Raw genomic sequence first — 26,674 nt, forward strand, 5'->3', positions numbered from 1 at the left:
ATTTGGTTTCATAAACAATGCACTGCCACGGATAAAGCATTAAGGCATTTTTAGTAAAATCTACTCTACACTTCAAACTTGACTTAGGCGTATTTAATTTACTACCAGGGTATGCCAGCTAAACCAAATGCATCCCAACAAAATGCATTCCACATATTAATTAGGTTTATGTTTAAGGCTTCTTTTTACAACGCAAAATACCTCTAGAGCCACTATTTATTCCCTGTATGTTTTATGTACATGTATCTTAATAATGCCCTTAACATACATGCCACTCGTGGACAAAACGAACAGATTCATATCAGTTAATTGTTTTTTTAAATATGCATATATATGCATTATGCTACATGCTCAAGATATTGGTCTGAAATGACTGAGACAAACTGAGAAATATTCACACACATTCCGTTTCATTCGGCACTACGTACGTGACTATGACACAAAATGTAGCAGTTCGATAGCCTGTCAACGCTTTACGCGATTTGATTTGAATGGTAAAAGTGTATAATATTCATTTAGTAATGGTTAAAAGTTTGTTGGTACGTACTTATTCAAGAGAATGGTTTTATGCGACCCACATACATGTATTACAAACACAAGTAAAAACTAACAATCTCAATAAAAATGTCAATAGCCGATTTAGGCAATTTGAAATAAAGAAAATATACTTTATATGAATGAACTGCAATCACCAGACTGATTGTAGGATAAAATGAAGTATTATAATTTAATTTAAACATTATTTTTGAAACTGTTTGCGGATTCTGCTTTTTATATTGCGTTCTGTAACTCGCCGATATTAGAATATTTGTTTCCATTAATAGTTTCAATTGCGTTATATTACGCAAAACGCAGCTTATTCGAACGTTATAAACCGCATAACATATAGATTGAAAACTCATTACAGCGCTATTTATAGAAAGCTAATTAGTGTGCAGAACACAGTCCGTAGCTATTAGAGCAGACGGTTTACTAGGTATTTTCGATGTAAAAGTTTATGTTAATTAGGACGGTGACCACCGCAGTTTTAACCGCGCTAGGGTTGATACGCCCGTGCGCTCATTAATTTTCGAGATACGGTTATAAAAGTCTCAGGCCTAACATACGCCTTCACTAGCGGATTTAGAGGGGGGCGCTTCCGGCGCGCGCCCCCTCTAAAATCGTCAAAGTTTACTTTTTATGTCATTTTAGGAGATAAAAAATAATAAAATACGCCTATAATGCATCATTTCCAACTACAAATTGTTAATTTTTCTTGATTGCTTAACCCCCAATCCATATGCAAACAGTTTATGCCATACACTTTCGGTTCAGAGGGAGGGGCGCATGTCAAAAGGTTGCGCCCCTAAGTTACGCCCCCTCTAACGTTGATTCCTGGATCCGCCCCTGGCCTTATAACGGCTCTTGCACGATTAGAACGTCTGCCCATAGACTAGGAATCGAGACGGGTAGCTATACTAACACGACCGTGAATGGAAGAATATGTATAATATGATAAATATGAATCAGGTCGAATCTTAATTTCATTTTCGACTTCTATACCCAAAATAGAGGGAATTAAGAAAGGAATTCTCAAAGCAGTAGTCTACGGTATTCTGTTGCTGTTGTTCAACAATCACTTGAAAAAATATGTTCAAAGAAATCCTTCTTATTATATGTTATCTGCGTTTCTCCATGGCCTACTGTGTGTTTGTTATCTGTGTTTCTTAAAACCTTTCTCTTTTTTTGGGTATCTGCGTTTAATACCGGATCCCGGCTTATATAAATCTCCGCAATTGCGGGCATTCGGAGCTCCTCGGCCATTTCGATAAAAATAGCCGAGGAGTTCCGAATGAATTGCGGGAAAAGGGAGGTAACTAAAATTGTAAACACGGAAATGGAAGTAAAGGTGTGCAGTTTTGACGAATTACAACGAAAGACAGGTATTGTTATTTTGTACAAGAGCTCATATGAAAAACGTAATGATAGCCATCAACTTCACCCGAAACATAAACCCATAGCCACAATAATGCGCATTTAGGGAACTCTTTTTAACATTTGGATATTCATTTTGTTCCCTAAAGTCGACTGATCCATACCAATGTAAAATATTTTCTTCAACTGTAAATCAACAATACTTAACACTTCACTGTTAAGTAAAAACACAATGAAACCATCTAGTATGTGCCTGTTATCTTTCCGCTCAATATAGCGCTGTGATCTGTCATTCTTTGGTTAACAACTAGTCTAAAATAATAGACGTGTTATACAGGATTCTTCCAATATCTAACGTCTAAATGTGTTTGTGCAAAAACCGGGGGTGTTTGAAAAAAAATGAAATTGTATAAAGTGAAGTATTTTATGGTTGAAATGGATAAAGGTTTATATTCATATTTTACCATGTAAGTGAAAAGTTATTTTACGCAAAACAAGCATTTAATGCATTAAAACACATTATTTCCCTTTCCAATAATTCGAATGTTGACTGACACAGACAACAATTATGCCAAGGGGAACAACTTGACCCAATCGTAATAACTCGGCCACCTCCAACAAGCTTTGAGATAGACCTCGTTAATACAACCGTAACAACTCGGCCATGGCCGAAATGTTCCGATTGTTTTAAAATTGTGAACTGAAGCCTTGCATGTGCCCGTCATGTATATATTGTTATGTTTTGACAAAATGAAATGTAGAAAAACCCGTCAAACTCATGATTATTCGTTGGATATTGATTTTTTGTGTATGGAACTAATATAAAATAACATTATCTGGTAATATTTCTTGTTTTTATGATATTTTGTAGACGCAATATGCTTTAACCAGGAATCCCGACCAGAATAACTACCCACTTTTCGTACAAAACAATTTGTATGTGAAGGATTTGCCATATCAAAAATCGTTTAAAACATCTAATGTACAATTATTTGGACTAGATAAATAACAAGTGGGACATGGATGCGTAGAGTCGCCAAATAAAAAATTGTCAAAAACTCTGAAGCAGCTGTTTTTATGGACTAATCAACCCCCAGGGTTTTTTTTTTGTAGTAAGATCTTTACTTAATCTACAATAATAGACGTGTTATACGGGGTCGGCCCCGTTGTCTATCCCTAATTATGATCAGACCTGTTTCGAGGCCATCACAATTATTAATGTAGTTCACATTGTCGTTATACACATTTTTTAAAAACTTTTTGTTATAAAAGGAATGACAATATAGCCATATTATAAGCCTATTTAAATACATTCATTTGTTTAGGAGTCTATCATGAAATATTTTCAATGCAACATTTAAACCGTCAGAGTTATTGTCTATTACAGATTATAGCATGTCAAAAGGCTATTGAGCAAACATAATATAGGTAGTTATATCATATGTATTTTTATTGAGTTTAAAACTTTGTGTCTATCAAAGAAATATTTTAATTAAATATAAATGTATGTCATAAAAAAATAACCCTCAAATAACCCTACTGTAATATATATTATTTCTTTGATAGACAGTTGAAGGTACATATTAACAAAATCATTTGACATATTTTGTATAGAATCTATGTATATATATATATATTCATTGATCTTATATAGAAGAGTATATTGATCACACAATTGTCTATCATAAATAAAATTGAATTGGCTTGAATTGCCAATCAATATTTTTAGCTAACAGTCTGGAGTCTATCACAGATTTTTCCTAGACAAATAGTTGTATTCAATGAAGATGCACAAGATCAGTGAGCCAGAGGGAGGGTGTACACCTGGCATGTGCCCACCCATAAAATCTTCAAAAATTGCTTTTTATGTCAATAAAAGAGAAAAAAAATAATGAAATATGCCCCAAATTCACCATGTTGGACAAGCAACAGAATTTATGTTATTGATTTTTTAATTTTTTAAAAGTTTATTGTTTATCAAACACATTTTCATTGAACATATTTTGATACCCAGTGCCACCTCAAGAGCACATCAGCTGTGATGCTGTTGTAACTAAACTTATTTTCTTGTAAAACACATCAAAGTGATACGTTGTTTTAACATAAAATTGCTTTCATAAAAATGTCTCCCAAATTTTATATTTCTGTAAATGCTGGATGGAGTCAATACTAGGAAGACTTATTATCTTTAACAAAGGAACTTATGTTGAAAGTTCAATTTTTTTTATTCTTCATATATTTTCCCATTTTCCCTTTCTGCCACTTTTTATTTGTAATATTTTTTCTGTGCATGGAACCTCTTGGTTTCAGGTTTTGATATTTCATAGCTTTCTTACGAGGTCCGGTATTTTCTATTAATGCTTCTTCTTCAAAAATGAATATATCCCATTGCCTGATCAAAGCACAAGGATACCATTTTCAAAATAATGCCATAATGTGCAGGCGACATGAACTCATAAAGGGACTGTGTCACAGATTGGCACCAAAAAAGTTTTTTTCTGTAACGAATCTCAGGACAATTATCTAATAGAATGTGTTACGCTTTGATATCATAATTGTAAAAAATAGTACCAAAATGTAAAAAAAAAATTGTGTCGGAGACCGGGTTCGAACCCATGTCGCCAAAATTCTAATCCAGCGTCTTACCCACTGCGCTACAAAGGCTTATTCTAATTAGGTGACATAATTAAGCTATACACCTACCTCGGTAATATCATGTGGTAACACCGACAAGCCAATCGCGCATAAGGAATGAATTCTACCTGGTAGACATACCCAGTAATCTTTTTTAATGGAAAAATACGAAATAACTGCTAAACTTAATTAATTTGTAAACTATGTGGTACTTCAGTTAGTAAGTTTCAATGCATTGTACACATTGATGCCAAGTTTATGTCAGTTTTCAACAATTTTCTCTTTTTTTTCGCTATTTTATCATACGTGAGACAGGGCCTTTAAGAACAACATAATTATTCAAACAGCGCAACTTCCATTAAAGCAACTGTGCACCAGATGATCAATTTGCACGCATTTTTTTTTCGTTGAAAACTGTCATAAACTTGGTATTAATGTGTGCAATGCATTGAAACTTACTAACGGAAGTTCCACATAGTTTGCAATTTATTTAAGTTTAGCAGATGTTTCGTACTTTTCCATTAAAAAAGATTACTGGGGTATGTCTACCTAGTAGAATTCATTCCTTATGCGTGATTGGTTAGTCGGTGTTATCATGTGATATTACCCAGTTAGGTGTTTAGCTTAAAATTATTTCACCAGATTAGCGTAAGCCGTCGTAGCTCAGTGGATACAAGGCTAGACTGCAATTTTGGAGACACGTGTTCGAAACCGGTCTCCTACACAATTTTTTTTTTACATTTTGGTACTTTTTTTACAATTATGATATCAAAGCGTGACACATTCTATTTAATAATTGTTCTGAGATTTGTTACAGAAAAAACTTTTTTTGGTGCCAATCTGGTGTACAGTCCCTTTAATGTTACATCCTCTTGATGTTTCATGCATAAAAAACAACAGTTTCCTGGTCTCCTGAATAACTTCTGATACTGATGAAAATGAAACCATCATCCATGTGATATTTGTTGAAAACAAGGAAAGCATACATGCCATAAAACTGAGAAAAAATATTTCTTCTCTCCAGTCTTGTAGCAGAATGCAATCCTTGAACATGAGTAGGATATGCCTTTCATGAAAAGAATATCACCACTGCTTGTAGGCCACCGATAGGATTATGTCCACTTATATGTGAAGTATCCTCCATCTTCTCTCCACAAATTGCTTTCCACTAGCGCCACTAGCGGATCCAGGTTGGGGGTGCGCCCCTTAGATATGCCCCCTCTTATGTCTAATTCTGGATCCTCTCCTGCTTTTAAGATATTCATATAAATTTAAGTATAACATTCATAACCATTATCACTTAAAACACACATAAAAAACATTGCTTATCTTGTAGCCATTGGATGGCACAATTTAAACACTGGTGTGAGAGAATATAGCAAGTTGCAATAATAGATTCTTAGAAAATAAATTAGTCGATTATCTGTTGCCTCATGCATTAATGACCAATTTTGTGACAGTGCTCAATTAGCGTTTAATCCCTAGTGTTGTTATTTTAGATAAAAAATATCACACTGAATGCTTTGTTACATTTATAAAGCAATTTGGGAACCAATTTCTGCATTTTACTTTTATTAAGCAATACAGGAACCAAACTCTTAAAGGGGAATGAATTTAGTACTGCAGTGAAAATATTAAACTTTAAATAACCATTGACCTCTGATTCAGTTATCTCTATTGTCTCATACTTCATAATAATGATTATACTTATGGTTCAAACTATGCCTCAAATATCTTGGTATTGTAAGAAATAAGTTTGTGTCTAATTGCAGTTTTGAAGTTTAACATAGTATCTGTTATATCTGTGCATTCATTACCGGTAATTCATTCTTCAAAAGTGAAAACTAGCAGAACAATCATATGAGTGAGGATTGATGGATATAGGTTAAGAGTTTTCATGTGATCATTTCAAATGGGACCTTTAAGCATAAAAGCATACTGGATTTTTAAAACCCTTTGTGATAACAAAGTTTTGTGTTAAGTTAATATCTTATATCAATTTCAACAAAATATCCTTTATTGAGAATTTCGAATATAAAGCCGAAGTATCATATTTGGGTGAAACTAGGATTATGTTTTTTCTTTGGATGGGTTAACTATATAAATTGTGTTTGTCAGTATCCGGATACGTCAGGTATTTTATAAGTTCAAACAGCTATGTAAACATTAAATGTTGGTTGGTTGGTTTGATGATAAACAGATGTACAGTATGAAGAGATATATACATGAAGCAGCTAGGGCAACAGGACATGACATTTCAAATTGCTATAGAACGCCTATATAATTGATCTTGCACTTTGTACATTAATAAACAGATTACGCAATCAATATTTCCATTTGCAGGGATACTTTCACATTTTAATGATAAAAAATAAACAGCAAAATTTAATGCAGGATGTGTAAACAAAATGGTAAATAATATATCTGTAATGGTAAATAAGATGAATATCTTCAATGATATTTTTCTGTACATCAGGGTATTAAAATGTCTTACCTTGGAAAGTAGTCTTTTATACAATGATGTCACAGTAAGTTCATTCTGAATATTTTCTTTGAAGAATTAAGAATTAAATGGGGAAACAGCCTGTTTTGAGTTTATCTGTTTTTTCAGGGCATTGTCAGCAGCACAAATGGTGTTAGGATTATGAATCTAATGCCTGCAGCACAAATGGTGTTAGGATTATGAATCTAATTATGCATGCACAAATGCTGTTAGGACTATGAATCTAATTATGCATGCACAAATGCTGTTAGGACTATGAATCTAATTTTGTATGCACAAATGCTGTTAGGACTATGAATCTAATTATGCATACACAAATGCTGTTAGGACTATGAATCTAATTATGCATGCACAAATGCTGTTAGGACTATGAATCTAATTATGCATGCACAAATGCTGTTAGGACTATGAATCTAATTTTGCATACACAAATGCTGTTAGGACTATGAATCTAATTTTGCATGCACAAATGCTGTTAGGACTATGAATCTAATTATGCATGCACAAATGGTGTAAGGACTATGAATCTAATTTTGCATGCACAAATGCTGTTAGGACTATGAATCTAATTTTGCATGCACAAATGCTGTTAGGACTATGAATCTAATTTTGCATACACAAATGCTGTTAGGACTATGAATCTAATTTTGCATACACAAATGTTGTTAGGACTATGAATCTAATTTTGCATGCACAAATGCTGTTAGGACTATGAATCTAATTATGCATGCACAAATGTTGTTAGGACTATGAATCTAATTTTGCATGCACAAATGCTGTTAGGACTATGAATCTAATTATGCATGCACAAATGTTGTTAGGACTATGAATCTAATTATGCATACACAAATGCTGTTAGGACTATGAATCTAATTATGCATGCACAAATGCTGTTAGGACTATGAATCTAATTATGCATGCACAAATGCTGTTAGGACTATGAATCTAATTATGCATGCACAAATGCTGTTAGGACTATGAATCTAATTATGCATTGCACAAATGCTGTTAGGACTATGAATCTAATTTTGCATGCACAAATGCTGTTAGGACTATGAATCTAATTATGCATTGCACAAATGCTGTTAGGACTATGAATCTAATTATGCATGCACAAATGTTGTTAGGACTATGAATCTTATAATGCATGCACAAATGCTGTTAGGACTCTGAATCTAATTTTGCATGCACAAATGCTGTTAGGACTATGAATATAATTATGCATGCACAAATGGTGTAAGGACTATGAATCTAACATCTGCAGCACAAATGGTGTAAGGACTATGATTCTAACATCTGCCTGCACAAATGGACTATGAATCTGAAGTCTGCATGCACAAATGGAGTTAGGACTATGAATCTTACATCTGAATGCACAAATGGAGTTAGGACCATGAATCTTACATCTGCATGCACAAATGGAGTTAGGACCATGAATCTTGCATCTGCATGCACAAATGGAGTTAGGACCATGAATCTTACATCTGCATGCACAAATGGAGTTAGGACCATGAATCTTACATCTGCATGCACAAATGGAGTTAGGACCATGAATCTTACATCTGCTTGCACAAATGGAGTTAGGACCATGAATCTTACATCTGCATGCACAAATGGAGTTAGGACCATGAATCTTACATCTGCATGCACAAATGGAGTTAGGACTATGAATCTTAGTTACATCTGCATGCACAAATGGAGTTAGGACCATGAATCTTACATCTGCCTGCACAAATGGAGTTAGAACTATGAATCTTACATCTGCATGCACAAATGGAGTTAGGACCATGAATTTTACATCTGCCTGCACAAATGGGGTTAGGACTATGGATCTTACATCTGCATGCACAAATGGAGTTAGGACCATGAATCTTACATCTGCATGCACAAATGGAGTTAGGACTATGTATCTTACATCTGCCTGCAAAAATGGAGTTAGGACTATGAATCTTACATCTGCACAAATTCTGTTAGGACTATGTTTCTAATGTTTTGTCACATTCCCATATATTCTTTGTCTTATTGAAAGATGGCCAAAGTTCCATTCAAGGCTAGAAATCCCTGTATTCTCTGGGGACAAAGGTGGGTTTTTGTGATGCAATTAATGACATTTGTGGAATATCATTAGAATCTGTGGATTACTCCAAGTTCTAATGTCAATAGAAACACATTAATGTCCTCTGCTGTTTTGCATTATAAAACCTGTGGTAAAAAACCCTCAAAATTTGGGCTTCATAGCAATAAATCTAAAACAATTCATTTGATTTATGATACACTAATGGAAACTGTTTGTTGAATGCATTTAGGAAGAATATTAAAAAGGTTTTATTGTGATGCTAATGCCAATAATCCCATATTTTGTATACTTCAGCTGAGAAACCTAACAACTGTTACACAAGATAACCAGCTTGGAAAATTCATTATGTCATCTTCATGAAACCAGTTATTGGATGAATCAGAAGATTGATCTGGTAGGCTTGTGTTGATGTTCAATATTGGCAGATTTGTTTTGTTTCTGAGTGAACAAGACGGTGAAAATAGATTTTTTTGTAATAATAAGTGAACTGTATTTTGATCCTACTCCATGAAACCAATGGATTTTCTGGTGTTTTTTACGCTTGAATTTAAGAAATATGTCAATTTTATGGGCGTCTATTGAAAAACCATGTGATAAACATAAAGTCATGACATCATTTTAATGAAATCTTTTGGAAAATGCTCAACCTGGCACAGTGTATACTAAGTATTAGTAGCTTTTGCTATAATGGAGAAAATATTTCTAACGTTGTTATAGTGTAAATTTTGGTAAGTGTATGTCAGACATGTGAACCTTTGGCAATGACAGAGAGAATTTCTAATTCCTTTGATTTTCAGTCAAAAACAATGATGGAAACAATCTAAACAAAAACATGATATTTTTTACTATCTTTAGATTTTCTGAAAATACACAAAAAATACGTCATGGTTGAGACTTGTCAAATGTCAGTGTTTTTAATTGAGAAACTGACTTGTAAAAACAAGTTTTTATTCAAAAGAGCTGCTAGAAAAATAAAATCAGACTGCCAAAACAAGTATTAGTGCTGACAACTGCAGAACTGTATATGTCAAATTTCCCCGCCAAAATGTCGTAAATTTTTATACACTGTAGATAATTAATAACACCTTGGAAATGTTGTTTTCTTTGATGTTTTGACAGTTTTATTATGTCTTTGATATTTACAAAAATGCTAAATAGTAGGATGCCAATTAACAAAGAATTCTGATTAGTTGTCTTTCGTACCGTTCTGGTAACTTAGCAACGATCTCGGCCAAAGTGTGAAGTGATTTGACAAGTTGTTTATTGCATCATGTTCTTTAAAGTGAACAGACATATAAGGTATTTTAGCATGGTGGATAGAATTTTGAGGTTTATAAAAGAAATTCAAGGCCAATTTGATAAGAATAACTTTTTTTAAAAGCGCTTTCAATAACGGTAGATTTTGACGGGAAAGGGGTATGGCGTTAGTAGGGTCTCAAAAGCGGTATATTTTACCTACCGCCGTTAGAGTCACATGTATGGTCATGTTAAAGTTATACTAGATTTTGTTGCTGTTGCAAATATAATATTATGGTCTTTTCAAGCAAATCTACAAGTATAATAAAACAACAACAACATGTATGTGTTTTCTACTTTTCATGTGTGTTTTACAATAATAAATTGTTGCTATATAATGTCATTTGTATATCTTCCAGATTCCAACATGCTGGTCTCTACAGGAATTCACGTAGCTTTTGTTGTGCTGTTGTGTTTTGTTGCCATAGCTACATCATCTTCTATTGGAAATGACCCAGTTACAAACTCCAAGACATTGCATAGCAATACCACAACAAGTAGCCATAGCAACAAGACAGAAGACAAGCACCTGTCACCTGATGGTGGTATCCATGGTGATGAAGGTCATGATGATGATGGAGGTCATCATGCTAGCAACCGTATCCATGTGGCAGAATTAAACTATGACCATGTCAAAGGCCCAATGATTGTGGTGCTGGTAATAATCTTTGCAGGACTTAGCAAAATAGGTGAGCTCAATATTCAAATATGTGTGGTTTAAAATAATTGAAGTTGTTTTGTGTCTTTTTCTTGAAATGGAAAATTAAATTTATAAAATAATAGAACCAGTGTATCAGCACTTCCAACACGCTGATGCCAAATTTTTCATCATCAATTATAAGTTATTTGGAAAAAATATGTCAAGAAATTTCCCATGTGAATTTTTTTTTTCAATGATGAGAAATATGATGTTTTGATAAACTTTAAGCTTAATGTCTGTAGATTTAATTTGAAATACTGCTGATTTAGTTCAATCACAGGAAGGCTTAAACGATGGCATGTGTTATGATAACAATGCCCAGGGGTCGACACTATTTTTCCAAGGGATCCCGAAGGGACACCAACATTTGAAATCAGGTGTCCCTTCCTGAAATTAGGAGTCCCTTCCACTTTTTAACTTTTCAATTTGTAATTCAAGTATACACCCTATTATACATGTTTTTAACAGCATGTAATGACAAGTTACTAGCACTGAATATCAGACATGTGAACCTCTGGCAATGGCAGTGAGGTGTATTTGGGTCTCTAAGTCGGTGTATTGGGTTCAAAAGCGGTAGAATGTCCCAGTCAAAAACAAAGATGAATACAATGTAAACAAAAACTTGATGTTGTTACTATTTTTAGATTTTCGGGAAATACGCATAAAATACATCATGGTCCAGGGTCTTGTCATATGTCGGTGCCTTTTATTGAGAAACAGTAGGAATATTACATCTGGCTTGTGAAAACTCAAGTCAATATTTAGTAGAGCTGCTGATAAATCAATCAGACTCCCCAACAGGTGTCGTGCATACTGGAAGAGCAGACGACCAAAAATTGTGTATGTTAATTTTCGTGCCAAAAAGTCGTAAAATTTTATAAATTGATTCTAGATAATTAATTAAACTTTGCAAATTTTATTACTATTTTGTTTTGATCAAAGCATTAAAATGAATGTCTTTAAAATTAACAAATAATACTGATAAGTTGAATGCCAATTAACAAAGAATGCTGAATGTAGGATGTCGGTCTTTTGTGCCGTAAATGTTACTGTAACTACTGTAAGGTCGCATCATTAAGGCATCACAGTCAGCAGTGTTGGCATCTTTTTTGGGCGGTTCTGACACATACGCATAATAATTCCACATAAGTTGTTTGCCGATAATAAATATCTGTCACCTCTGACCTTGTTAATAATGTTAACAACAAAACGTTAACCCGCATGCGCCCTGTGACATGACCTGTTTATTTATAGATTCATGACGTAACTATAGTAAAAAAGTCAGCTATACTTTTGCTTTGGTGTGTACGATAATAATAATATAATATCATTTTGTCATGCACTGTCAAGGAATTTAGGGGGACCCGAATATAGGTAATAAATTAATGAAATGCTGCTTATTTATTGATATTTAGTGTTTATCGGTCAGAAATTTAAGTGTTCCGACGGAATACCGCACTTCGAAGTTTAGGTGTCCCTCCCGAAAAATTGGTGTCCTCGGGATCCCGGGACCCCGTTAGTGTCGATTACTGCAATCCCCCAAGTGTACCAGAGTGTACATTACAGTGTATTATTTGACAAAACGTGATTGTTTAAATATATATTTTTAATTCTTTATTATAAGAGGAATTGTCACCTGTATTCATGTAACCAAATATTAAAAACCTTATTTTTTTTGTAAAACACACCAAGATGTAAGTGCCTAATTTTATAAATATAATAATTATAATAAAATGAGAAAATAAACAAATGGAAAACAAATGCTGGCAGCAAGGATTGAACCCAAGTTCTTAAGGTCTGAAGATGGATGCACCTTGTCTATTGCATAATGGTAGACAGATGAGTAGAATGCAACATTACACCATGGTCAATGGATGAGTAGTATGTTAAATTAAACCATGGTTAATGGACGTGTAGTATGCAACATTACACCATGGTCAATGGACTAGTAGTATGCAACATTATACCATGGCCATTGGACGAGTAGTATGCAACATTACACCATGGCCAATGGACGAGTAGTATGCAACATTACACCATGGCCAATGGACGAGTAGTATGCAATATTACACCATGGCCAATGGACGAGTAGTATGCAACATTACACCATAGCCAATTGACATTACACCATGGCCAATGGAAGAGTAGTATGCAACATTACACCATGCCCAATGGACGAGTAGTATGCAACATTACACCATAGCCAATTGACATTACACCATGGCCAATGGAAGAGTAGTATGCAACATTACACCATGGCCAATGGACGAGTAGTATGCAACATTACACCATAGCCAATTGACATTACACCATGGCCAATGGAAGAGTAGTATGCAACATTACACCATGGCCAATGGAAGAGTAGTATGCAACATTACACCATAGCCAATTGACATTACACCATGGCCAATGGACGAGTAGTATGAAACATTACACCATGCCCAATGGACGAGTAGTATGCAACATTACACCATAGCCAATTGACATTACACCATGGCCAATGGAAGAGTAGTATGCAACATTACACCATGGCCAATGGACGAGTAGTATGAAACATTACACCATGGCCAATGGACGTGTAGTATGCAACATTACACCATGACCAATGGACGAGTAGTATGCAACATTACACCATTACAAATGGACGAGTAGTATGAAACATTACACCATTGCCAATGGACGAGTAGTATGCAACATTACACCATTGCCAATGAACATGAGTAGTATGCAACATTACACCATGGCCATTGGACGAGTAGTATGCAACATTACACCATGGCCAATGGATGAGTAGTATGCTACATTACACCATGGCCAATGGATAAGTAGTATGCAACATTACACCATGGCCAATGGACGAGTAGTATGAAACATTACACCATGACCAATGGACGAGTAGTATGAAACATTACACCATGACCAATGGACGAGTAGTATGAAACATTACACCATGGCCAATGGACGAGTAGTATGCAACATTACACCATGACCAATGGACGAGTAGTATGAAACATTACACCATGGCCAATGTATGAGTAGTATGCAACATTACACCATGGCCAATGGACGAGTAGTATGCAACATTACACCATGGCCAATGGACGAGTAGTATGCAACATTACACCATGACCAATGGACGAGTAGTATGAAACATTACACCATGGCCAATGTATGAGTAGTATGCAACATTACACCATGGCCAATGGACAAGTAGTATGAAACATTACACCATGGCCAATGGACGAGTGTTATGCAACATTACACCATGGCCAATGGACGAGTAGTATGCAACATTACACCATAGCCAATGGACATTACACCATGGCCAATGGAAGAGTAGTATGCAACATTACACCATGGCCAATGGACGAGTAGTATGAAACATTACACCATGGCCAATGGACGTGTAGTATGCAACATTACACCATGGCCAATGGACGAGTAGTATGCAACATTACACCATGGCCAATGGACGAGTAGTATGAAACATTACACCATTGCCAATGGACGAGTAGTATGAAACATTACACAATTGCCAATGGACGAGTAGTATGCAACATTACACCATTGCCAATGAACATGAGTAGTATGCAACATTACACCATGGCCAATGGACGAGTAGTATGCAACATTACACCATGGCCAATGGATGAGTAGTATGCTACATTACACCATGGCCAAAGGATGAGTAGTATGCAACATTACACCATTACCAATGGACGAGTAGTATGAAACATTACACCATGGCCAATGGATGAGTAGTATGCAACATTACACCATGGCCAATGGACAAGTAGTATGAAACATTACACCATGGCCAATGCACGAGTGGTATGCAACATTACACCATGGCCAATGGACGAGTAGTATGAAACATTACACCAGGGCCAATGGACGAGTAGTATGAAACATTACACCAGGGCCAATGGACGAGTAGTATGAAACATTACACCATGGCCAATGGACGAGTAGTATGAAACATTACACCATGGAAAACATTTGAATGTTTATTTTTGTTGCTTTGAAAACTGTTGTAGGTTGTTTAAAGATGCTTTAATCAAAATTTTCATTTTTAAATCTACTGGCCAAAAGCCAGTAAAGCTTATGCGATGGTACTGTGAACGTAGCATGTGCGTCCATGCGTCTGTAAACAATTGCTTATGAACACGATACAGTCTTCAATTTTGATTGTATCTCGATGAAACTTGTACAGTATTTAGATATCCATAAGAGCTCGGTTCCTTTCGAAAACCAGCCAGATCAGCATATGCATGCCTAGATTATGGGTCTTAAAAGTATAAAAAAATCTGTGCTATGTAAACAAATGCTTGTGAACACGATACAGTCTTCAGTTTTGATTGTTTCTCGATGAAACTTTTACAGTATTTAGATATCCATTAAAGCTCAGTTCCTTTTGAAAACCAGCCAGGTCTGCCCATGCATGCCTAGAAAATGCTATTTTTAGCTAAGTATATTTTTAGCGAAGTCTACATGTAATGTCACAATTGCTCACAATTACTTGTGAATGTTTGTTCAAATTATGCCCCTGGGTTTATTACTGGCCATGCCCTTGGGTTAACAGGTTTGGTATACTTAAATTGGGAAATGTTAAAAACCTTTTTTGTCTGAAACAGCTATGCAGATCTTTGCTACATTTGTATTTTGAACAAGGCTTAATTTAGTGGTCCACTACCATGGTCGTTCAAATTATGGCCCTTGGGTCAAAACTGGCACTGCCCCGGGGGTCACAAGTTTCCTAGAGACTTAGTAAAGAAATATTTTTAAAATATTCTTGTTTTTAAACCACAAGGCCCACACCTTTGATATTTGTTGTGGAGCATCATATGATGACCGTCTAGCAAAACATTTAAAATTATGCCTCTTGGGCAAAAGCTGGCCCCACCACTTTTGACTAACTTTTTATGCCCCCAAAGGTGGGCATATTAAAATCGCACTGTCCTTCCGTCCGTCCGTGTGTCCGGCTCAATAATTCGTGTCCGGGCTGTAACTTTCCCTTGTATGGACAGATTTTAAAATAACTTGCCACATGTGTTCCACATACCAAGACGACGTGTCACATGCAAGACCGGTGTCCCTACCTCTAAGGTCAAGGTCACACTTAGTGTTTATTCACAATGGAGTGCTGCATATAAGGACATAGAGTATAGGTTGTTGTGTCCGGGCTGTAACTTTCCCTTGTATGGACAGATTTTAAAATAACTTGCCACATGTGTCCGACATACCAAGGCAACATGTCACGTGCAAGTCCCATGTCCCTACCTCTAAGTACAAGGTCACACTTAGTGTTTATTCACAATGCTGCTTATAAGGACATAACAGTCTAGGTTGTTAAGTATGGGTGGTAACTTGCCATATGTATTTGACACGTAAAGGCAAGATCAACTTTTCATGTACTGACCTTGTTCGTAGGTCAATGTCACATTCGGGGGCATTCGTCACATACTGTGACAGCTCTTGTTAATTTTAAAAGCTACAGCAATGAAATTTTGACCATGTGTACAGTTTTGCAAACGAGCATCAATGTCCTTGATTTTGACTTTTTGACCAATTTTTTTTTTTTACAGCTACAGTAATGAAATTTTGACCATGAGTCCAGCTTTGGAAGCAAATTTTTTTTACTCTCAGATTACCAGTTTACTTGGCACATATTAAAATAGTTCATGCAACTTATCTGCTTACAACACTTTCTGTCCTCAGATGTTGAACGTCCAGCATTTTCAGCTAACCCAAACACTAAAAGTGAACTATATATTTGTTTCCTATTACTGATACGTACATGCTATGGATTGAAAATGACCCAAGAGCCATGGTGGTAGAGCATAGGCCCTCTTGGGCCTTTTGTTTTGTAAATCTATAATGGTGCTAGTCATGAAAATGTCTGTTATTGATGACTTATAAAATAATTGTTCATCTGGCTGTTGTACAGGAACATGCAAACAGAAGCAGGTGCTTATGATATTAAATTATATTACCTGAAACATTTAAGGTTAAACTAAGGTTGACAAAGAGTAGAAGATTTGGTAATCCACTACAGTGAAACTGCGATCGCTCGATGTTGCCAGGGACCGAGCCAAAACCTCGAGGGAACCGATATTTCGAACGACCCGATTTTCAATTTTCCAGTTTGATATGAAATATCTTTTAGTGTATTTTAAGTTTGAAGTCGTCAAACAGACTGTTTACTAATACACCTATAATGTGTTGCGTTGTGGAAATCGCTAATATGTTGACGTAAACAAAATGTAAAACGCAAAAGAAAAAACAATAAATGAATAAATAGAAATGTTTATTTTAACAAAAAAGCATATTTTCGTAACAAGCAACATTTGAATGACAGAACATATTGTGGCATTAGTCAGATTTAAGTTTCGCAAAATCAAGGATTGTTGATTGGCGCATCATGTAGGTTTCGCGAAACTGTTCAATCGTAATGTGACGTGACAGCGTACAGAGCACTGAAGATCACGGTCAACATCGGCAGTGAATTCAAAGAACCTTTTGACCACATCTAAAGGGTCTTCTCGTCATTAACTTCTCATAATTATCATCTTAAATACCCTTATCAACTTATATCGGTCATGCATTAACAGTGAAAAACGATTTTTCACACCTATCAAATTGCCTTTCAACTGTCATTGCAATTTTTACTACTTGCGAAAAATTTAACACCTAGCAATTGTTTTTTTATTTTGGAACACGCGTTCGTGAAAAAGTGTGAAATTATGTCCTCGAGGGAGCCATAAGGTTTTGTGCACGATTTGTGTACTTGGGACCAAGGATATTGCTCGACTGCTCTACATAATAAGGTTTCGATGCAGCGTGGGTATAATATATATGAAAATAGAAGGAAAAAAGTTCGGGACCAAGCTCTGACCTCGAGGCAACGCCGGTTCTCGAACGACCACTTGTTTGAGGGAACGCAGTTTCACTGTACTTGCTAAAAAATAAGCTCAGTTGAATTTGTCATTTTTGTTGGTCTGGTACTGATAAGAAAAAGAATGGTTCAAGAATTATATCTCTGTTCTAACACTATATCATCTATAATTTGCAAAATGTCAACTCAGTATGGGATGGATGATGGTTCAGAACTTTGTTAAAATAGATAGCATTGTTAACTTTCAAATTGTTACCGCTCTGGAAAGTTAATGGATACACTTGCCCCTGTATTTATGGTTATTCATTTAGTATTTGATACTTGAGTGTTCAATTGATTACTCGAATACTGGAGTACTTCTTGCCATTCCTAGTTGAAACTGAAACAAAGTGTTTCTCAACATTCTCTAATGAAGGTTTATTTAATTGCAGGTTTCCACCATGCTGATTTTCTGTCTTCCAAGGTTCCGGAATCCTGGTAAGGACTCTTGACTCAAGTGTTGTACAGTGTTTGCCAGTGTAAGGACTCTTGACTCAAGTGTTGTACTGTGTTTGCCAGTGCAAGGACTCTTGACTCAAGTGTTGTACTGTGTTTGCCAGTGCAAGGACTCTTGACTCAAGTGTTGTACTGTGTTTGCCAGTGCAAGGACTCTTGACTCAAGTGTTGTACAGTGTTTGCCAGTGCAAGGACTCTTGACTCAAGTGTTGTACAGTGTTTGCCAGTGTACGGACTCTTGACTCAAGTGTTGTACTGTGTTTGCCAGTGTAAGGACTCTTGACTCAAGTGTTGTACTGTGTTTGCCAGTGCAAGGACTCTTGACTTAAGTGTTGTACAGTGTTTGACAGTGCAAGGACGCTTGACTCAAGTGTTGTACAGTGTTTGACAGTGTAAGGACTCTTGACTCAAGTGTTGTACAGTGTTTGACAGTGTAAGGACTCTTGACTCAAGTGTTGTACAGTGTTTGACAGTGTAAGGACTCTTGACTCAAGTGTTGTAAAGTGTTTGACAGTGTAAGGACTCTTGACTCAAGTGTTGTAAAGTGTTTGACAGTGTAAGGACTCTTGACTCAAGTGTTGTAAAGTGTTTGACAGTGTAAGGACTCTTGACTCAAGTGTTGTAAAGTGTTTGCCAGTGTAAGGACTCTTGACTCAAGTGTTGTAAAGTGTTTGCCAGTGTAAGGACTCTTGACTCAAGTGTTGTAAAGTGTTTGCCAGTGTAAGGACTCTTGACTCAAGTGTTGTACAGTGTTTGCCAGTGTAAGGACTCTTGACTCAAGTGTTGTACAGTGTTTGCCAGTGTAAGGACTCTTGACTCAAGTGTTGTAAAGTGTTTGCCAGTGTAAGGACTCTTGACTCAAGTGTTGTACAGTGTTTGCCAGTGTAAGGACTCTTGACTCAAGTGTTGTACAGTGTTTGCCAGTGTATGGACTCTTGTCTCAAGTGTTGTACTGTGTTTGACAGTGTAGGGACTCTTGACTCAAGTGTTGTACAGTGTTTGACAGTGTAGGGACTCTTGACTCAAGTGTTGTACAGTGTTTGCCAGTGTAGGGACTCTTGACTCAAGTGTTGTACAGTGTTTGCCAGTGTAGGGACTCTTGACTCAAGTGTTGTACAGTGTTTGCCAGTGTAGGGACTCTTGTCTCAAGTGTTGTACAGTGTTTGACAGTGTAAGGACTCTTGACTCGAAGTGTTGTACAGTGTTTGCCAGTGCACGGACTCTTGACTCGAGTGTTGTACAGTGTTTGCCAGTGCACGGACTCTTGACTCGAGTGTTGTACAGTGTTTGCCAGTGTACGGACTCTTGACTCGAGTGTTGTACAGTGTTTGCCAGTGTACGGACTCTTGACTCAAGTGTTGTACAGTGTTTGCCAGTGTACGGACTCTTGACTCAAGTGTTGTACAGTGTTTGCCAGTGTACGGACTCTTGACTCAAGTGTTGTACAGTGTTTGCCAGTGTAAGGACGCTTAACTCAAGTGTTGTACAGTGTTTGCCAGTGTAAGGACGCTTGACTCAAGTGTTGTACAGTGTTTGCCAGTGTAAGGACTCTTGACTCAAGTGTTGTACAGTGTTTGCCAGTGTAAGGACTCTTGACTCAAGTGTTGTACAGTGTTTGCCAGTGTAAGGACTCTTGACTCAAGTGTTGTACAGTGTTTGCCAGTGTACGGACTCTTGACTTAAGTGTTGTACAGTGTTTGCCAGTGTAGGGACTCTTGACTTAAGTGTTGTACAGTGTTTGCCAGTGTAGGGACTCTTGACTTAAGTGTTGTACAGTGTTTGCCAGTGTAGGGACTCTTGTCTCAAGTGTTGTACAGTGTTTGCCAGTGTAAGGATGTTGTACAGTGTTTGCCAGTGTACGGACTCTTGACTCAAGTGTTGTACAGTGTTTGCCAGTGTACGGACTCTTGACTCAAGTGTTGTACAGTGTTTGCCAGTGTACGGACTCTTGTCTCAAGTGTTGTACAGTGTTTGCCAGTGTAAGGACTCTTGACTCAAGTGTTGTACAGTGTTTGCCAGTGTAAGGACTCTTGTCTCAAGTGTTGTACAGTGTTTGCCAGTGTACGGACTCTTGACTCAAGTGTTGTACAGTGTTTGCCAGTGTACGGACTCTTGACTCAAGTGTTGTACAGTGTTTGCCAGTGTAAGGACTCTTGTCTCAAGTGTTGTACAGTGTTTGCCAGTGTAAGGACTCTTGTCTCAAGTGTTGTACAGTGTTTGCCAGTGTAGGGACTCTTGACTCAAGTGTTGTACAGTGTTTGCCAGTGTAGGGACTCTTGACTCAAGTGTTGTACAGTGTTTGCCAGTGTAGGGACTCTTGACTCAAGTGTTGTACAGTGTTTGCCAGTGTAGGGACTCTTGTCTCAAGTGTTCAAGTGTTGTACAGTGTTTGCCAGTGTAGGGACTCTTGTCTCAAGTGTCGTACAGTGTTTGCCAGTGTAGGGACTCTTGTCTCAAGTGTTGTACAGTGTTTGCCAGTGTAAGGACTCTTGACTCAAGTGTTGTACAGTGTTTGCCAGTGTAAGGACTCTTGTCTCAAGTGTTGTACAGTGTTTGACAGTGTAAGGACTCTTGACTCAAGTGTTGTAAAGTGTTTGCCAGTGTACGGACTCTTGTCTCAAGTGTTGTACAGTGTTTGCCAGTGTAAGGACTCTTGTCTCAAGTGTTGTACAGTGTTTGCCAGTGTACGGACTCTTGACTCAAGTGTTGTACAGTGTTTGCCAGTGTACGGACTCTTGACTCAAGTGTTGTACAGTGTTTGCCAGTGTAAGGACTCTTGTCTCAAGTGTTGTACAGTGTTTGCCAGTGTAAGGACTCTTGACTCAAGTGTTGTAAAGTGTTTGCCAGTGTAAGGACTCTTGACTCAAGTGTTGTACAGTGTTTGCCAGTGTAAGGACTCTTGACTCAAGTGTTGTACAGTGTTTGCCAGTGTATGGACTCTTGTCTCAAGTGTTGTACTGTGTTTGACAGTGTAGGGACTCTTGACTCAAGTGTTGTACAGTGTTTGACAGTGTAGGGACTCTTGACTCAAGTGTTGTACAGTGTTTGCCAGTGTAGGGACTCTTGACTCAAGTGTTGTAAAGTGTTTGCCAGTGTAGGGACTCTTGACTCAAGTGTTGTACAGTGTTTGCCAGTGTAGGGACTCTTGTCTCAAGTGTTGTACAGTGTTTGACAGTGTAAGGACTCTTGACTCGAAGTGTTGTACAGTGTTTGCCAGTGCACGGACTCTTGACTCGAGTGTTGTACAGTGTTTGCCAGTGCACGGACTCTTGACTCGAGTGTTGTACAGTGTTTGCCAGTGTACGGACTCTTGACTCGAGTGTTGTACAGTGTTTGCCAGTGTACGGACTCTTGACTCAAGTGTTGTACAGTGTTTGCCAGTGTACGGACTCTTGACTCAAGTGTTGTACAGTGTTTGCCAGTGTACGGACTCTTGACTCAAGTGTTGTACAGTGTTTGCCAGTGTACGGACTCTTGACTCAAGTGTTGTACAGTGTTTGCCAGTGTAAGGACGCTTAACTCAAGTGTTGTACAGTGTTTGCCAGTGTAAGGACGCTTGACTCAAGTGTTGTACAGTGTTTGCCAGTGTAAGGACTCTTGACTCAAGTGTTGTACAGTGTTTGCCAGTGTAAGGACTCTTGACTCAAGTGTTGTACAGTGTTTGCCAGTGTAAGGACTCTTGACTCAAGTGTTGTACAGTGTTTGCCAGTGTACGGACTCTTGACTTAAGTGTTGTACAGTGTTTGCCAGTGTAGGGACTCTTGACTTAAGTGTTGTACAGTGTTTGCCAGTGTAGGGACTCTTGACTTAAGTGTTGTACAGTGTTTGCCAGTGTAGGGACTCTTGTCTCAAGTGTTGTACAGTGTTTGCCAGTGTAAGGATGTTGTACAGTGTTTGCCAGTGTACGGACTCTTGACTCAAGTGTTGTACAGTGTTTGCCAGTGTACGGACTCTTGACTCAAGTGTTGTACAGTGTTTGCCAGTGTACGGACTCTTGTCTCAAGTGTTGTACAGTGTTTGCCAGTGTAAGGACTCTTGACTCAAGTGTTGTACAGTGTTTGCCAGTGTAAGGACTCTTGTCTCAAGTGTTGTACAGTGTTTGCCAGTGTACGGACTCTTGACTCAAGTGTTGTACAGTGTTTGCCAGTGTACGGACTCTTGACTCAAGTGTTGTACAGTGTTTGCCAGTGTAAGGACTCTTGTCTCAAGTGTTGTACAGTGTTTGCCAGTGTAAGGACTCTTGTCTCAAGTGTTGTACAGTGTTTGCCAGTGTAGGGACTCTTGACTCAAGTGTTGTACAGTGTTTGCCAGTGTAGGGACTCTTGACTCAAGTGTTGTACAGTGTTTGCCAGTGTAGGGACTCTTGACTCAAGTGTTGTACAGTGTTTGCCAGTGTAGGGACTCTTGTCTCAAGTGTTCAAGTGTTGTACAGTGTTTGCCAGTGTAGGGACTCTTGTCTCAAGTGTCGTACAGTGTTTGCCAGTGTAGGGACTCTTGTCTCAAGTGTTGTACAGTGTTTGCCAGTGTAAGGACTCTTGACTCAAGTGTTGTACAGTGTTTGCCAGTGTAAGGACTCTTGTCTCAAGTGTTGTACAGTGTTTGACAGTGTAAGGACTCTTGACTCAAGTGTTGTAAAGTGTTTGCCAGTGTACGGACTCTTGTCTCAAGTGTTGTACAGTGTTTGCCAGTGTAAGGACTCTTGTCTCAAGTGTTGTACAGTGTTTGCCAGTGTACGGACTCTTGACTCAAGTGTTGTACAGTGTTTGCCAGTGTACGGACTCTTGACTCAAGTGTTGTACAGTGTTTGCCAGTGTAAGGACTCTTGTCTCAAGTGTTGTACAGTGTTTGCCAGTGTAAGGACTCTTGTCTCAAGTGTTGTACAGTGTTTGCCAGTGTAGGGACTCTTGACTCAAGTGTTGTACAGTGTTTGCCAGTGTAGGGACTCTTGTCTCAAGTGTTGTACAGTGTTTGCCAGTGTAGGGACTCTTGACTCAAGTGTTGTACAGTGTTTGCCAGTGTAGGGACTCTTGTCTCAAGTGTTCAAGTGTTGTACAGTGTTTGCCAGTGTAGGGACTCTTGTCTCAAGTGTCGTACAGTGTTTGCCAGTGTAGGGACTCTTGTCTCAAGTGTTGTACAGTGTTTGCCAGTGTAAGGACTCTTGACTCAAGTGTTGTACAGTGTTTGCCAGTGTAAGGACTCTTGTCTCAAGTGTTGTACAGTGTTTGACAGTGTAAGGACTCTTGACTCAAGTGTTGTAAAGTGTTTGCCAGTGTAAGGACTCTTGTCTCAAGTGTTGTACAGTGTTTGCCAGTGTACGGACTCTTGTCTCAAGTGTTGTACAGTGTTTGCCAGTGTACGGACTCTTGACTCAAGTGTTGTACAGTGTTTGCCAGTGTAAGGACTCTTGACTCAAGTGTTGTACAGTGTTTGCCAGTGTAAGGACTCTTGTCTCTAGTGTTGTACAGTGTTTGCCAGTGTAAGGACTCTTGTCTCGAGTGTTGTACAGTGTTTGCCAGTGTAAGGACTCTTGACTCGAGTGTTGTACAGTGTTTGCCAGTGTAAGGACTCTTGACTCGAGTGTTGTACAGTGTTTGCCAGTGTAGGGACTCTTGTCTCGAGTGTTGTACAGTGTTTGCCAGTGTAGGGACTCTTGACTCAAGTGTTGTACAGTGTTTGCCAGTGTACGGACTCTTGTCTCAAGTGTTGTACAGTGTTTGCCAGTGTAGGGACTCTTGACTCAAGTGTTGTACAGTGTTTGACAGTGTAAGGACTCTTGACTCAAGTGTTGTACAGTGTTTGCCAGTGTAAGGACTCTTGACTCAAGTGTTGTACAGTGTTTGCCAGTGTAAGGACTCTTGACTCAAGTGTTGTACAGTGTTTGACAGTGTAAGGACTCTTGACTCAAGTGTTGTAAAGTGTTTGCCAGTGTACGGACTCTTGTCTCAAGTGTTGTACAGTGTTTGCCAGTGTAAGGACTCTTGACTCAAGTTTATCTGTAGGTATACAATATATATAACAATGAGTTGCAATATACATGATTTTGAATGTAAATGACCTGTATGTTTATATCCAACTATAAAACCTTCATTTGCAGTTGGTCAAACAAATACTACAATGAAGGGGTAAAGTTATAACTTGTGTATATTTCCTTTCAGTGTTCTCATTTTATTGGGCATCCTGTTTGGAGCTATCTTGTAGTAAGTATACATCTTATACAATCAGTTATATTTAGACCCATAATTGGACCGTTGATTGATTAACATGTCATTGTTACACTTATTTTTTTTAATCAGGAGTATATTTAAAAAGTAACACAAATAACTCCCCCCAATCATTTAATGCAAAACCACTAATTGGCTGCCATTAAACGGGGCATGCATGTTTTACAAACATCTCTTGTTCATTTTTAAAAAACAACAACATTTACTGAATTATTTATTTTCTGATTATATTAAACCTATAATGCTGATTTGAACTCTTTAAAAAAGTGTCAGCTTCATGTCTCAGATATAGCGTAGATAATGAATAAGAGTCAGTGAATGCTGGTATATATCTGGGCTAGCAGTGAATGCTGGTATATATCTGGGCTAGCAATGAATGCTGGTATATATCTGGGCTAGCAGTGAATGCTGGTATATATCTGGGCTAGCAGTGAATGCTGGTATATATCTGGGCTAGCAATGAATGCTGGTATATATCTGGGCTAGCAGTGAATGCTGGTATATATCTGGGCTGCCAGTGAATGCTGGTATATATCTGGGCTAGCAGTGAATGCTGGTATATATCTGGGCTAGCAATGAATGCTGGTATATATCTGGGCTAGCAGTGAATGCTGGTATATATCTGGGCTAGCAGTGAATGCTGGTATATGTCTGGGCTAGCAGTGAATGTTGGTATATATCTGGGCTAGCAGTGAATGCTGGTATACATCTGGGCTGCCAGTGAATGCTGGTATACATCTGGATTGCCAGAATGCTGGTATACATCTGGGCTGCCAGTGAATGCTGGTATACATCTGGGCTGCAATTGAATGCTGGTATACATCTGGGCTAGCAGTGAATGCTGGTATATATCTGGGCTGCCAGTGAATGCTGGTATATATCTGGGCTAGCAGTGAATGCTGGTATATATCTGGGCTGCCAGTAAATGCTGGTATATATCTGGGCTAGCAATGAATGCTGGTATACATCTGGGCTAGCAGTGAATGCTGGTATATATCTGGGCTGCCAGTGAATGCTGGTATATATCTGGGCTAGCAGTGAATGCTGGTATATATCTTGGCTAGCAGTGAATGCTGGTATACATCTGGGGTGCCAGTGAATGCTGGTATACATCAAGATTGCCAGTGAATGCTGGTATACATCTGGGCTGCCAGTGAATGCTGGTATACATCTGGGCTGCCAGTGAACACTGGTATATATCTGGGCTGCCAGTGAATGCTGGTATATATCTGGGGTACCAGTGAATGTGTTTCCTGTCTGCTATTTCAGTGTAACCGGTGCTGCAGAAAATGTTGACTTCTTTACTCCGGATACTTTCTTTATCTACCTTCTACCACCGTAAGTATGATGACAGATGTGGTGGTTATGGTGATGATGATGATGATGATGATGATGATGATGATGATGATGATGATGATGATGATGATTTTATGATGATGATTATAAGTGCTGCTTCTCATGACGATGATCAAGATCATGGTGGTGGTGGTGGTGGTGGTGGTGGTGTTGGTGGTGGTGGTGGTGATAATGGTGATAAATTTTAAGATGATGAATATGATCATGGTGATGGTTGTGGCGATGGTTATGATGATGAGGATGGTGGTGGTGGTGATGATGATGATGATGATGATGATGGTAGTGTTGGTTTTGTTGTTGGTGGTGATGATGGTGGTGGTGATGGTGGAGCTAGCATAATGAGCTCAATTCTGCTTTGATTTTAGGATCATCCTTGAGGCAGCTTTCAGCCTCCATGACAGAGCCTTCTCCGACAATCTCGGCAGTATTATCATGTTTTCTGTTGTTGTAAGTATCTTTCCCAGGGTTTGGTAGTGACATTTGACAAAAACTAAAGTGTCAGTGTACAAAAGTTTTATACTCAAGCTTAGAAATATACTGCTCTATTCACTGACATCTGGACAAAATAGTCGTGTTGTACTTC

General features: G+C 37.9%; 1 protein-coding gene across 4 annotated transcripts in view; it reads left to right on the forward strand.

The window, feature by feature from the left end:
• The first annotated feature begins 1,841 nt into the window (after positions 1 to 1,841).
• Positions 1,842 to 26,674, forward strand: part of LOC128220595 (sodium/hydrogen exchanger 1-like) — a 51,012-nt gene continuing 26,179 nt past the window's right edge. For 2 of the 4 annotated variants that reach the window (XM_052929044.1, XM_052929047.1), the window contains exons 1-7: positions 1,842 to 1,922; positions 9,423 to 9,522; positions 10,784 to 11,113; positions 18,451 to 18,496; positions 24,670 to 24,711; positions 26,005 to 26,073; positions 26,457 to 26,538. In XM_052929044.1, coding sequence (XP_052785004.1) covers positions 10,792 to 11,113; positions 18,451 to 18,496; positions 24,670 to 24,711; positions 26,005 to 26,073; positions 26,457 to 26,538 — 561 coding nt within the window. In that variant the 5' untranslated portion in view covers positions 1,842 to 1,922; positions 9,423 to 9,522; positions 10,784 to 10,791. Of the gene's footprint in view, positions 1,923 to 6,311; positions 6,433 to 6,639; positions 6,683 to 9,422; positions 9,523 to 10,783; positions 11,114 to 18,450; positions 18,497 to 24,669; positions 24,712 to 26,004; positions 26,074 to 26,456; positions 26,539 to 26,674 lie in introns of those variants that run through there. The other 2 variants (XM_052929046.1, XM_052929045.1) reach the window with 2 other exon arrangements.

The sequence above is a fragment of the Mya arenaria genome, chromosome 15 (genome assembly GCF_026914265.1).
Source record: "Mya arenaria isolate MELC-2E11 chromosome 15, ASM2691426v1".
Taxonomy (NCBI): domain Eukaryota; kingdom Metazoa; phylum Mollusca; class Bivalvia; order Myida; family Myidae; genus Mya; species Mya arenaria.